Raw genomic sequence first — 14,698 nt, 5'->3', positions numbered from 1 at the left:
ATTTTTAGGACACATCCCAAAAATCCATTTTCCTTTGCAGAATCGAAGTATGCAACATTTTATGCAGTATCTTTTTTACAACATTTGATTAGAATTTGCGCCTTTAAAAGGGTCTATAAGCGTATTACATGCAAATTGTGTCGTTATTTTTTGCACTCTTGGTTTTGAAATAATTAGACGATAAAGAAAAAAATAGGTTATTTTCATACTGGCTCTTATGACTATTTTGTATTTTGGTCAAGGTTATATACATCAAAGTAAAACTTCAATTTTCACAGCTTCGCAGAATGATTAATATGAGTAAACTTTAATTAGAATAAATGAAACAACAAAACACTGACTTACCTCCTTCGTCATGATCCATGCCCAAATTATGGCCAATCATGTGTGCCATGGTCGCACCAGCAAGATGTGGCTCATATATACTAATGTCTACAGATACGCCAACAGATTTGGGTGTACATATTGAATCAGGGAAAGCCATGCCTGTTTGACCTCTGATAAAAGGATCGCTCCTACAAGGCAAATTGATCCCGTTAAATTTTGAACCTATGGGGAAATGGTATTGTTTATACGTTGGGAACCAAAAGCCAGAGAGGGGGAACTATTTGACCTACTAATTGTTCTTTTCCCGTGAAAGCCCTGACAATATCATGTGTGTTTACCTGAGATCAGAGGCAATGCTTTAGCATTGCATATAGTAAAGGCCATACCGCTCGAATGTTCTATTATTATTTTTTTTTTCCAGAATCACTTCATATGGAAGGGGGTAGGTCCTATAAACTTTGGTGGAGGCTCATTGGATTAGAAAGCGAAAGTTCTAGTGACCTTTTTAAGAGTCGAAAGTGATTGGAGGGCAACTAGCCCCCCACGCCTTTTTTGTCCCAAATGCATCGATAAAATTTTGAGATAGAAATTTGGTGAAAAATTGATCAAACATTAGATACCAAAAACTCCAGAGTCAACACAACCCACCAGGGTAGGCATTGTAAGCTATACCCTGGGGTCAAATATGGTTCTTACAGAAGGGGTGCTCCTAAAAACTTCAGAGGGGGTTCATTTGATTTGAAATTGAATGTTCTAGTTCACTTTTTAAGATTCCAAAGTGATTGGAGGGTAGATAGACCCCCCTCCACTCCCCTTTTCCCCAAACCCTTCCGATGAAAATTTTAAGATAGCTATTTTGTTGAAAATAGTTCTAACATCAAATAACAAAAACTCTGGGGTTAACACTTGCCCCCAGAGCTTGGAGGCAAGTGTTAAGGTCATAGAAAGTTTTGTTTAAGGGGCGATCGCATAAATTTCAGAGGTTTTGAAAATTTACTTGAAAATTGAAAATTCTAGTTACCCTTCTATGAGTCAAAAGGAATCGGAAGGCCTGTAGCCCCCTCCACACCCTCTTTTCCCCAAATGTATCCCATCAAGTTTTGAGACTGCCAGTTTGTTTGAAATATTGCAGCGATCAGATAAAAAAAAACTTCGGTTATCATGCCCCTCAAGCCCAGGGGAAGGTAGCTTGTGATCTGGGGGCATATAAGGTTTTATAGAAGAAGTGGTCACATAAACCTTGGAGGGGACTCAAATGAAAAGGAATTGAAAGTTTTTATTCCCTTCTTAAGAGTAAAAAGTAATCTGATGGCAACTAGCCCCTGCCCCAACCTTTTTTTGCCAAAATGTGTCCAATTAGATTTTCTATAAAACTATTTAGTTCAAGATAGACGGAAGATCATATTGTAAAAAAACCTCAGGGATGATACAGACCCTCAGAACCTGGGAGAAAGCGTTATAAATTATGCCTAGGGGGCATATAAGGTTTTATGGAAGGGAGTATTGTATAAACTTCGGAGGGGGCTCATTTGATTATAAATCGGAATTTCTAGTGCCCTTTTTAAGAATCGAAAGTGATCGGAAGGCATCTAGCCCCCTCCCCCTACCATTTTCCCAAAATGTATCCCATCAAACTTTAGAGATAACCATTCTTCAAGATAGTTTAAAGATGGAATAGCAAGAAATCAGGTAAAAACGTAAAAAAAGGTAAAGAATACGGCATTAGACTTTACAGTCCCTACCAGCGTTGCTGATATCCTTTTCTTGGCCCTTCAGCCAGGATGTGTAATGAGGGGCTGGGGGCCAACCATCCGTGCTTTCGCACACCCTTCCTGTTTACCTTCCCCAGATTTCTCCAGGTACCCATTTAGAGCTGGGTCGACTATGGCTGAGCTTATAAAGTCACGCCACTGACCCCCGTCCCAAACTAAATAATTCGGTACACTAGGATTCGAAACCCCACCCTTTCAGACAAAGGATACTGAATCCAGCGCACCAATTACCGAGACACGACGTATTATATAACGCTCCTAGGCTTACGAAGAACTCAGGGGTCGACAAAAAACCCTGAGCCCGAGGGGAACTGTTGTAAGTTATGTCCCGTGGGCAGATAAGTTTTACGTAAAGGGTGGTCACATAAAAATCAGAAGTGGCTCATTTGATTGGAAGTTGAAAGTTCTAGTTACCTTTTTAAGAGTCATCAAAAGTGATCAGCGGGCACATACCCCCGCCTCCCACCCTCTTTTCCCCAAATGCATCAAATCAAAATTTTGAGATAGCCATTTTGTTTGAAATAGTCAAACGATGAGATAAAAAATATTCGGGCTCAATATACCTCGACCCCCGAATCCCGGGGGAAGGGTTGTAACTTACGCCCTGGGGGCATATAAAGTTCATATAGAAGAGGTAGTCCTATAAGCATTGGAGGAGACTAGAAAGATTATAAATTTGAAGGTTTTAATTCCCTTTTTAAGAATCAAATTGGTCCTATGGCAACTAAAGGAGTCAAAAGTGATGAGAGGGTAAATAGCCCCCGACACCTTTTTTCCCAAAATGTATCCGATAATTTTTTTAAAATAGCTCAAAGATCAGATAACAAAAACTAAGTAGTCAATAAGACCCCCAAAGCCCCACGACAAGCGTTGTAAGTCATAGCATAGGGGCATATTAAGTTATTATGGAAGGGCTGCTGGTATGAACTTCAGAGGGCGTTCATTTGATTGGAAATTGAAAATTCTAGCTCAATTTTTAAGAGTCCAAAGAGATCGAAGGTGAACTGCAGAAAAAACCCAGGGCCCAGGTAAATTGCTTTGTAAGTTATGCCCTGAGGGCATATTTGGTTCTTATGGAAGGGCTGCTGGTATAAACTTCACAGGGTGTTCATTTGATTAGAAATTTAAAATTCTAGCTCACTTTTTCAGAGTCCAAAGACATCGGAGGCCCATTTTTGGTGTCTACATACCTCCCCCCAGATTCCCCTCGGAGGGGACTCAAATAACAAGAAGTTCAAAGTTCTAATTCCCTTTTAAGAGTCAAAAGCGATCCCATGGCAACTAGGCCCCCCTCCCCCACCAACCCTCTTTTTCGGAAATGCATCCAATCGAATTTTTTTTTTAGCCATTTTTCTCAAAATAGACCAAAAATCATATAAAAAACAGCAGGGATAACCCAGCCCCCAGAACGCGGTGTAATTTGTTGTAAATTATGCCCGCGGGGCATATAAAGTTTTTGTGGAAGGAATTGTAGTATAGACTTCAGAGGGGGATCATTAGACCGTGAATTCTTAGTGCCCTTTGTAAGAGTCAAAAGTTATCGGGTGGCAACTAGCCCCCCCCCCTCCAAGGCCTTTTTGCCCCAAACGCATCCTATTGAAATTTTGAGATAGCCATTTTGTTCAAAATAGTTTAAAAATAAAATAATAAAAACTCTGGGGTAGCACAACCTCCAAAAGCCTGGGGGCAAGTGTTGTAAGTAATGCACCGGTGCCTATAAGGTTTTTACGTAGGGGAGGGTCGTATAAACTTCAAAGATGGCTCACTTGATAGGAAATTGAAAGTTCTAGTTTCTTGTTTAAGAGTTAAAAGTAAAAGGAGGGGTTACTCCTTATCCCTCATATACAGCCTCTTTTACCCAAACACATTCAGTCCAAATTTTATATAGTCATTTTGTGTGAAACAGTCCAACGATCAGATAAAAAAAAGCTCAGTGTCAACATCCCTCCTCCCCAGGGGAAATATAAAGTCTCTATAATTTTACTATAAAGTCGCTATAATTTACTATAAATATTATAGTAAAATTTAATAGCCCAGGGGAAATATAAAGTCTCTTTGGAAAAAGTAAATCTCGAAGAGGACTCAAATTGTTAGATAATGAAAGTTCCAGTTTTCTTTTTGAGAATCAAAAGTAATCTGATGGCAACAAGTATCCCTCCCCACCTACAGCCTTTTCCAAAAATGTGTCCGATCGAATTTTGAGAGTCAAAAGTAATCTGATCGCAACAAGCCTCCCTCCCCAAAAACATTCTTTTCCACAGATACGTCCGATCGAATTTTGAGATTTTTATCTGGTCTGAAATAGACAAAATATCATATAATAAAACTTTTGGGTTTTCAAATCACTTCAGAACCCGGGGGCAAGTGTTATAAATTATGCCCCGTGGGCACACAACATTTTTATGGAAGAAATGATCGTATGAACTTCGAAGAGGGTTCCTTCTATTGGAAAATGAAAGTTCTAGTTCTCGATTTAAGAGTCAAGAGGACCAGAGGGAAACTATGCTTCCTGATGTCATTACTCCAAATCCATCTGATCAAATTTTTAAGATAGCCATTTTGTCAAAATAAGTCAAACGATCAGACAGCAAAAACTCCAGGGTCAACAGAACCCCCAGAGCCCATGGGCAAGCATTATATGTTATGTCCTGGGAGTAAATAAGGTTCTTGTGCGAGGTTTTTATAAATAGTTGAAAGATCAGAAAAACTTAACCCCCATCCCCACTCAACAAACTTATGAACGATATCTCTCGGAAAAATTATCACTGATAAATAAGGGGAGCATCCCCCCAACAAAAATGTTAACAATATTTTGTTCAAAAAACCGTGGGAGCTGACCCCTTGCCATGCCTGATGACCCCTTGCCCTCCCTAAGTGATCCCCCACCAAAAAAATAACGATATTTTAATCAAAAAATCATGGGAATTCAGTTTATTTTTATTAGCTCTTTCCAAACTGTTCAAGACACCTATATTATTCAGTAAAAACCAAAGTATGGCTACTCTCTGTTTCCCTAACGGTAAAAGCATAAGGCATTTTGCGTATTTGACACTTTCTTAAAACGAATTGTATTACAAATATTTTTCTTTGTACTTATTACAACATCGAAAATAAAATGAAAACTGTAATGAAACCAGACCAGAATTCACCAACGGGTCCACTAGGCCCTATGACTTTCACTATTTCCTAAGATTTGGGGATATCTCCAAAAATCCTGCAAAAACGGAGTGGCAAATACGCTTGGGCCTAGAAGTGTCAAGGCCTTAAACATGGCCCTGGGTGAAGCAAAATTTGGAGCTGGTGAGCTTTCAGCAATTAATATCGTTATATATTAAACATTCAGTTTAATTTTATTAGTTCTTGCTAGGATTGCTAATAAGTTTGGAATAAAAAAAAACATATTTTGAAATAGGGAATTTTGAAAAACTTGAAAACCTTGGCAATTAAAAACGAATAAAATTTAGTTTTAAAAAAACTTTTTGAAAAAGATGTTCTTAAAGAAAACTAGACCTACGTTGCCTGAGCAACGTGAATTGTTGCGGCAACCTTTCTCCGACGTCACCGAATGAAGTGTTGCGAGAGCAACACTTTGTTTTTTTTTTTTTTTTTGCTATCGGTTAAACGCAGAAGTTGTCAGCCTATCGAAGCTTTTAAAACACTATGTTCAAAGAAGAATGCGAACAGTAATCATATGATCAAAGGCTATTACTCAGCGTTGAAAAAACAACAGTAACAAAAGAATATCGAAAGAAGAGACTAAATTGACTTTGCAGCCAGTTGAACTTTATCCTTTTCAATCGTAGACATCGTGACAGATGAAAACTTGGAACAATATCCTATATAATCTAGTTGGTATTATAAAGCTATCCGTAACTTACCAGGATTAAAGTACCATAGGTGACACTAATTATTACGAAACTACCTCATCGTTTTACGTTATCGTTTGTACCCGTTGCGTAAACACTTAATTCTAGGTTACAGTGAGTATGGGTAGGCTACACCAACTAGCAAAAGTTACAAACCCCTCTTCACTGAAGATGATTGTACAAACCCCTCTTCACTGAAGATGATTGTAGCCTAACAGACGATTATTACTTGCAAGTCCCCTGCATGTCTTACCACTGGAACCAAATAGGTCTTACGATCAAATATACCGGAAACAAATAATAGGTACACCAACTTGCCAAAGTTGCAAACCCCTTATTGCCGAAGATGATTATGGTCTAACAGTCGACTGTTGCTTACAAGTCCTCTATTTGTCTCACAATTGGTATTGGCCTATTTTTGGTTTCAGTGTGTACCCTACTATTGAAGTTGTCAACCCCTTGAAACTTTCAAACTAGTATATCTAATAAAGGAATTTTTGTACCAAAAAATGGATGACATACACTTTGATCAGCTCATCAAGAGCTATCGATTGCCGTCGAAAAAGAAATTCTATCTGTCTTAGTTCACAAGTTGATTTTTTTTGCCGTCGGCCAACTTTTTAACGTCACCACTTAGAAAGGAGCAAAGGATAAGCTCCCATTTCTTTAGCAATTACAGAACTTTTAAAGTTTAAGAGGTACATCTGATAACATTTCTCTACCTCAATCCCAAGTCCATAAAAACAAATGATAAACCCAGCCGAAATCACGGCAGCACTTTCGGACCCGTGGGAAATGCCGCTTTTTTGCTTCTGTAAAATTTTCTATTTATCACTCAAAGAAGATATATTGGCTGTGGGGCCGGGTAACTGCCACATATATTTAACACTTATAGATTTTAGTCCATCTTCAATTTGAAAGTGGTGCCTGCCTGCTAGAACGGAGCTTTCCACTCGAAAGCAGAAACATGGTTTGATGAAACGAAGGCTTGGCTGCACAACTTCAGATACTCCTCTCTGACATAGGCTATATAACTCCACTTCACGTCGCACACCATAGGCTCTGGCTCGTGGACAAGAAAAACCATCCTTTTTGGCCCCAGGCAAGAGTCCTGCGGAGTTTTCCAAAATGTAATGTCATATTCATCAATCGGGCCTGAGGTCCACACTTTCCGTAAAACCCGCACAGGTTAGACCTATATTAAACTTAAGATAGGAAGAGATGGAGACCTGCAATAGCTCAAACTCAAAGCGACAAGAAATTACTATTAAAGAATAAATGAAACCCAAAACAAACAGAAATTAAGTAAACAATCAAGCCAAAAAAATTATGCAAGAGGTACAAATCTAAATGAGTAAATAAATCTTAAATCTAGTAAAGCTTAAGTTGAATATGCAACTCAAGCTTAAACCGAACAAAAATTTTGTTATTGAAGCATAAACGAAACCAGAGTGAACAGATATTAAATAAACAATCATATCAAACATACATACAATAGGTATTAATATAAATGAATAAATGAATCATAAAACGAGTGAAACTTATAGTAGACATGCAATTAAATCTTGAAACGAACGAAAAGTACTAGAAACATGGGTTTGGGTTTTGCCTCCTTCTCTCTCTGTAAAAGTCTAAAACCTACTGCATCATTGGCGCTTTACTGAAAACGAATTAAATTACAAATATTTTCTTTTGTTCTTATCAATTCATTGAAAATAAATATAAGAATTGCAGTAAAATTAGATTTTGAATTAATATCGTTATATATCAAATTTTCAGTTGAATGTTATTAGTTTTTTCCTAGACGAATATAGCTTCACTACAAACAATAGTTTGGATGCTGCGCCCTTCCCTGACTGTAAAAGAACAAAGCCTACTGCGTCATTGGTGCTTCACTGAAAACGAATTATATTACGAATTAAATTTTATTTAAATTTATTGCGAATTAAAAATTAAACGAATTAGACGAATGTTTTCTTTTCCAGTTATTACAGCATTGAAAATTAAAATAAAATTAGAGTGAAATAAAATCTTGAACTGATGATCCTTCAACAATTAATAACATCATATATTAAACATTCAGTTTGATTCCATTTATGCTTTCTAAGACCTTCAAGACACACACAGTTTTTCGTCAAGCACCAGTGACGCAGTAGGTTTTAGACTTTTACAGTCAGAGAACAAGGCAAAACCCAAGCCCTAGTTTGTAGTAATTTTTGTTTGTTTCAAGCTTGATTTGCATATTCAACTTAAGTTTCACTCGTTTTAAGATTTATTTATTCATTTATGTTATATCTGCTGTATGTTTTTTTGCCATGACTGTTTATTAAATGTTTTTTTTTGGGGGGAGGGGGTATTTATCCGTTAATAGTAATTTCAGGTTGTTTTGTAGGTTTTTATATCTTCCGATGTTAAGTTTTATATGGCCTCTACTTTTCTTTAAGAAACTTCTTTTTGGAGAGTTTTATTTGATTAAATGCAAACAATGCATGTTCAAACTTAATTTACTTCGGTAAGGAATAAACAGTCATTATTTCCATTATCGAAGCATCAGTAAAAAAAAAAAAAAATCAAACAGTTCGTGGGGAGAACGCTGCTTAATTGTAACCAAAAGTCTGAAAAACAGAATATTGGTACCAATGGATACCACATAAAAACTATCAGAATTATCGGCCAAAGTATAAATAACTATATAATTAACTGTCATCTGATAAAAATATTTGAAAGTTGTTTTTTTCTAAAATTCTGCAATAGAAATTCATCATCATTTATAAAATTCACTATTCCTCTAGGTGGCTAGGTGGCTTTCTTTCCTGCAAATTTTTCTCTATCATGTCTAGCTAGTTTGGTCACAAAACTTATTTATTCCAATGACCTAAAGAATAACTTTTTGGCCCAAAAAGTGATATATCCAAAAAAATATCAAAATTTAGAAATTCAACGCATAGTTTTTAAATTAAATTACCAGTATATGCTCTTATATAAACAGTAGAAAAAAAAATTAAATTTTCAATGAGGAATTCTTTGTCTTTTATTACTACGGCTTTTCTTTATCTATAATTCCATCTTCCGTGGCTAACCAGTGTCCTACATGTACACGTCCAATTCCATGTCCCATAGAAAAATTTGTTTAATGATCTAAAAAATGATTTCTTTTCTCCCAACAAAATTGGCAAGTCGAAAAAAAAAATTAAAAAAATGAAGCCTGAATGAAGAATGAAGGTTTGAAAACTGAATGTAATGCTAGAAGGTAATTATCAAGATTCGAAGATATATATATTATGTTATAATATAATAATTTATAAATAGAAAAAAGCAATCCACATAGCTTATCTATTCTCATTTTCTAAAAAATAACTTCTTTTCGCTACAAAAAAACCGCTATGTTACAAAAACTGTCAAAAAGCGAAGCCTAGACTTAAAAGCTCGAATTGTGTAGAATGAATGTTCTAAATATTAGCGGGTATTTACAATAGGAAAAATGTTCATCACTTACGTCAAAAGCTGTATTGTATCTTTCTCAATATTTTGTAGTTTTCTCAAGTTGTAATCGCTTAGTTGTCTCAGGACTTTTGTCATTTCTTCATTTTTTTCGATTCCAATCTGATTTCCGCTTGCCCATGTCTCAATATACACTACTGATACTCGAGTGTTTAATGTTCTGAAATACTATAATCAAAACAAAATTAGTTAAGAGGCATGAAAGAACTTAAAAAAGAAACATATTTAATGACTGATGTAGAGTCTCAAATAGGAAACATCAGGACCGGAATTCTCATGTATAAAGCGTCGGATTTTATCATGTAATTAAGAAGGCAATAATTATACTACTACTACTACTAACTACTAACAACTCAACAGAGCACAAGACGCCTTAGGCCAACAGAGATACTTACACTCTTCCTCCATCCCAATCTATTCAGAGCTTCCGTGTTTAAACCCTCCCAGGAGCTTCCAATTTGCTTTAAATATTTCTTTATGACATTCTCCAACCCCAGACAAGGACGACCTGCTTTCCGTTTATCCCTAGACGGTTGGACGAAAAGGACAATCTTTGGCAATCTATCATCCTTTTATCCACAGAAAGTGGCTTATTCATCCCAACCTTTCTTTCATTATAGCCCTAGAAAGCAGGATTGAACCACACTATTTGTTCAGCCTACTGTTTAAAATATGGTAAGTCAGCCGGGTATCCACAACGATCTGTAGGCAATTTCTCTACAAAACATCTAGCAAATCTTCATCTACTTTTCGTAGCTCCCATGCTTCAGAGCCGGATTGGACCACTATCATCCCCATACCTTCCAATATTCTAATCTGCAGACTTATGCAAACTTATCTTCTTACTCTTCCAAACTCCTTTTTAACTGTGAAAAAATGCTCTATGGCCATTTTAAGGCCTATATTTAGTGTTTTAGGATGAAAAGAGGAGGTGATATGTCATGTAATGCAGAGCTTTAATCAGATGCAAATAGGCAGTAAAGTGGCCTTCATTTGCTCATCAAGATCAAAAATTTAAACTAATTATTTTGCGCTTCTCATACATTTACTTTCTATAATGCAAATCCCTTTAAAAAACACCCTGCTTTACAAAAAAAGGCCTAAAAAACAAAACAGAGAGTAAAAAAAAGTAATAATATCAATTTATTCGCCTCAGTGCCATAGCAAGGCTCGAAAACAATTTTTTGACAGTAAAACGAAATTGATATTTTGCTTTTCAACCCCGGTGTGACAGCACAATTCAAAAAATATCATTTCAACTGCCTAAAGAAGTTAGGATTTTAAATTTCCAATCCTTGTTATTATGAAATGAAGCTTTTCGCCTCCCAGTTGGCTTTTGTGACAATACGGACATATTCCCTTGATTAACCAAAATTTAGTTTAGTCCTTTTTGGCGGTATGCATCATTATTAAAAACTAATAGAGATCACACAAAGTAACTGAAACCTTGTTTCAAATTATCAATAAAAACTTATTAAAAACTCAACTATTAAAACTAATTACCAAAAAAAACTTTCGTCTCGACCCAAACCAGAGCAAGCGGTCCCAACCACAAATCCAGCACTACGTCAAGGAAGGGGCACCCCCGCCCCCCCGGATCCACCACTAATTGAAATACACAAACAAGATGCTAAAAACATACAAACAGGAATTTGCTTTATTTTTAAGCAAGTTTAGGTAATTTTCGAACAAAAATTCTATAAAAACATCACAAATCTGCCTCTGAGAATGGGCAGACGTGGAAACAATGAAATTTGTGTGTGTATTTTTCTTTAGTGTAAGGTACAGCCAGGGTTGCACCCCTAGTGATTTTTCAGTGTTATTAGTGATTTTCTATATTGCCAAAAAATCAAGAAATCAGGATGTGAATCACTAAATCATTGGTGAAAATTACTAGGTCAATATGGTAATTTTTTTCACAGGGTGACAACCCCGGGTACAGCTGTGGAGTCGTCAAAAAATTGCAGGTTTTACCGGGGAAGATGCAGTTTATCATTAAAAACGAAGAGATTGGATAATGGCCTTTAAATTGCACCCAATGTTCAGGAAATAATTCAAACTCTATTATATTTTACCATCGAAAGTGCTTGTTTGAAATCAAAACAATGATTTATGAACCCTCGAATCGAATCTGATTCTATATCATATTCCTCTAGCAACAATTTCCAATTGAATTATCAAAGGATTTGGTTTAGTTTATTCATCTTTCAGATACCTATTTTGTATCTTAGAGCAACATAGAAATTAAATATTATTTCATATATATTTAGGAGTACCTCTAAAGGTGTTTCCACACTTTTATAAATTTAAGATTTTACATTACGTTATGCAGTCTAACGGATCAGTTTTTGTTTCATAGCGTAGGAAGTTCCAAGTACACTCATGTTCTACATATAATTCAGTGTTACGTATGTTTATGCTACGTTGAGAAGTAATAAAATATATTTTTGGATGAGCATTTAATATTTGGAAATAAATTAATAACCTTTCCTTAGAAAGTATTTCACGCTTGATCAAAACTTCAATCCCCATTCAACATTTCCCCCAACCCGTTCTCTGATGATTTTAGACGATAACTAACCCCTTAGTATAGATATCTACCAGCCTAGCCAGTGCGAAAGTCACTTAAGGCTTGTTTTTTACACTTGTGCTCAATAAGACGTCGATTTTGGGCTATCTATTTGGACCAATCAAGTATGCATACACAAGAGGAAGATAACTGGCAAGAGGAACTTGGACAACAATGTCTAGCTAAGTGTATAAGTCAATTGGACATGAAGGTGGAATGAAAGGGATTGACTTGGAAGAGAAGCGAAACGAACTAACTTAAAAAAAAATTTTAATATTAAATAATTATAAAAAATATTATATTTTTAATTTTTAAATATTTTTTTAATTTTTAATTATTTTTGTTAATAAACTCTATATTGGTGAAATACAGGATTGTTTTTATTTTATCTTTGTCGGGAGAAGTCAGCCACGCAAAAGAAAGCTTTTTTTGTTAAAGAATTCAACTGTTACCGGGTTCGGGAAAAAAACACTTCAAATGTGCCATATTTGCCATTTATGTCTTAAAAAGTGTGAAGAAAGACCAGAGCTGCCAGAAAATTAAAAAGCAAATGCAAATTTGCCATGAAAAGCCATATCGAAGACATGGATCGATTTCTCATGAACTTAGTATTTACTGAATGAGGAACTTTGTCATAGATTAATTTTTGCAAACAAAAACCATAACTATTACAATAAGTTATGCTATTATAAGTTATATAACTATAATAACTATTATGTGTAACTTATCGAAATTAGAAATTAGGTTATTCTGCCTTCAACCCGCAAAACCAAACCTTGATGGGTACTTGGAAAACATTCTCATCAAACTTTTTATCAGCATTCTCATCAAGGTTAATAAGTTGTACTAACTATTATAATACCGTAACGTAAACTGATCTAACCTAACCAAAATATCAATTGAATATTTAATTAAATTATAGCTACAATGTATTCTTCCACCGAGCCGAAGCTAATTGTACTAACACCGTGAAAAACGGGTAATTCCCGTTTACACCGTGAAAAACGTAATTACACCGTGAAAAACGGGTAATTCCCGTTTACACCGTGAAAAACGTAATTACACCGTGAAAAACGGGTAATTCTCGTTTACACCGTGAAAAACGTAATTACACCGTGAAAAACGGGTAATGTTCGCGATACAAGTTTGATACAAGACCGTGTTTCTCCTATAATACAGCCTACGAAAAGACAAAAAGGGTAACGAAACTAGGCGGCTGCGATAATAATGACCAAATAGTCGATAATGGTCACCTAACCGTCAAAATGTCCCCTTGTAGATTAAATTAATTTATTTTAAACAAAGAATAAAATAATTATTATAAGTCACCACCAAACACAAGACACAAAGATTACTGACGCTAGACGGGTACAATTGCAACGGTCACATAATCATCAAAATTTCCAATTACAGTTTAAACTAATTTTTACAAACAAAAGCTATAACTATTATGATAAGTTACTGCCTTTGGGAAGACATAAAATTTAATGACAATAGACGGATACAATAATAACAGTCACATTTATATATAACGGTCAATTCAATCATAACGGCCACATAATCGTGAAATATTGGATTATAGATTTGACTAATTTAATAGGAACAAAAATTTAAACTATTATGATAATTAGTCAAATTGCCTTTCCATTTATAAGTAAAAGGAAGTGAAAATATTGAAAAGAGGGTAAAACTTTTGATACAACATTTAACTTTGAAAGAAAAAATTAGGAAGCTTTTTTGTACAAATAGTAATAAAATCTAATGTTTTTTCTTCTTTTTATATTCCACATTATCTTTCCGGATATGAAGCCAAAATATTGGGACTTATGTTATTATTTTTGCAAAGGTTTTTGTAATTCTCTACCAAGATACATTTTCATTGCAAAAATATTACCCTTCTTTAGATATTTTAATTTCATTTTAATTATGACTACAGTTGTAACACTCAGTTGGTAATATTAAAAATAACAAAGAAAATAATAAAGAATCAAAAAACCACTTGATTCATCAAAAATAAGCTGTCATAGAAAGAAAAATGACAAATTAAAGCTCTTTGCTGTTCCCTTCAAGCACGGGGTAAGCTTGGAATTACTTTTCTATTGCAGAGCATTTTATCTATAAAAACGTAACTAAGGAATTCATCAGTTAAATTTTCATTTCAAATGAATTACTTTTTCGCCGAAAGATACGAAATCTATTAAAGTAGTGTATTTGTATCCCTAATAAGATTTTATTTTTGAAAGGTATTTAGGAATGAAATTTTTTCTGAAATTGAAAAATAAATATGGGGTGATTTAAAGTGAACCTGCATTGCAGTATTAGTTCGAATCAGTTGGATATTATTTCAGGACAATTTCACTTTTGTGTTGATTTTCTCTAGAATTTTTGAGATTTCTACTTTGCAGTGGATTTCCAATCTCCCACCATAAGTCAGCATTTAGGAATCGGTTGAATTAAAAACACTTCACAATTGAGGTTCAGCTAGTTTGAACATCTGAATCAAAGTCAAAAATGAAGTCTAACCAATCTTAATTTAGTTACAGAGATTAACGTTATTTTACGGAAAATAACGTCATGATATGTAAAATAACGCTATGTTATGGAAAATAACGTTATGTTATGAAAAATAAGGTCATGTTATGGAAAATAACTTTATGTTATGG

The 14,698-nt window shown here is 35.0% G+C and overlaps 1 protein-coding gene across 1 annotated transcript in view; it reads right to left on the bottom strand.

Annotated features, from left to right (window-relative positions):
• Positions 1-307: 307 nt before the first annotated feature.
• LOC136038426 (snake venom metalloproteinase BjussuMP-2-like) overlaps positions 308-14,698 on the bottom strand; it is a 224,819-nt gene continuing 210,428 nt past the window's right edge. Inside the window, exons 12-13 of the mRNA XM_065721499.1 lie at positions 9,462-9,634; positions 308-515 (exon numbers count right to left, since the gene is read on the bottom strand). Of these exons, the coding sequence (XP_065577571.1) occupies positions 308-515; positions 9,462-9,634 (381 nt within the window). The remainder of the gene's footprint in view (positions 516-9,461; positions 9,635-14,698) is intronic.

This window comes from Artemia franciscana, chromosome 18 (assembly GCF_032884065.1).
Source record: "Artemia franciscana chromosome 18, ASM3288406v1, whole genome shotgun sequence".
Lineage (NCBI taxonomy): Eukaryota > Metazoa > Arthropoda > Branchiopoda > Anostraca > Artemiidae > Artemia > Artemia franciscana.
The sequence above is the reverse complement of the archived record's forward strand: the minus strand, read 5'-3'. Positions and strand labels throughout refer to the sequence as shown.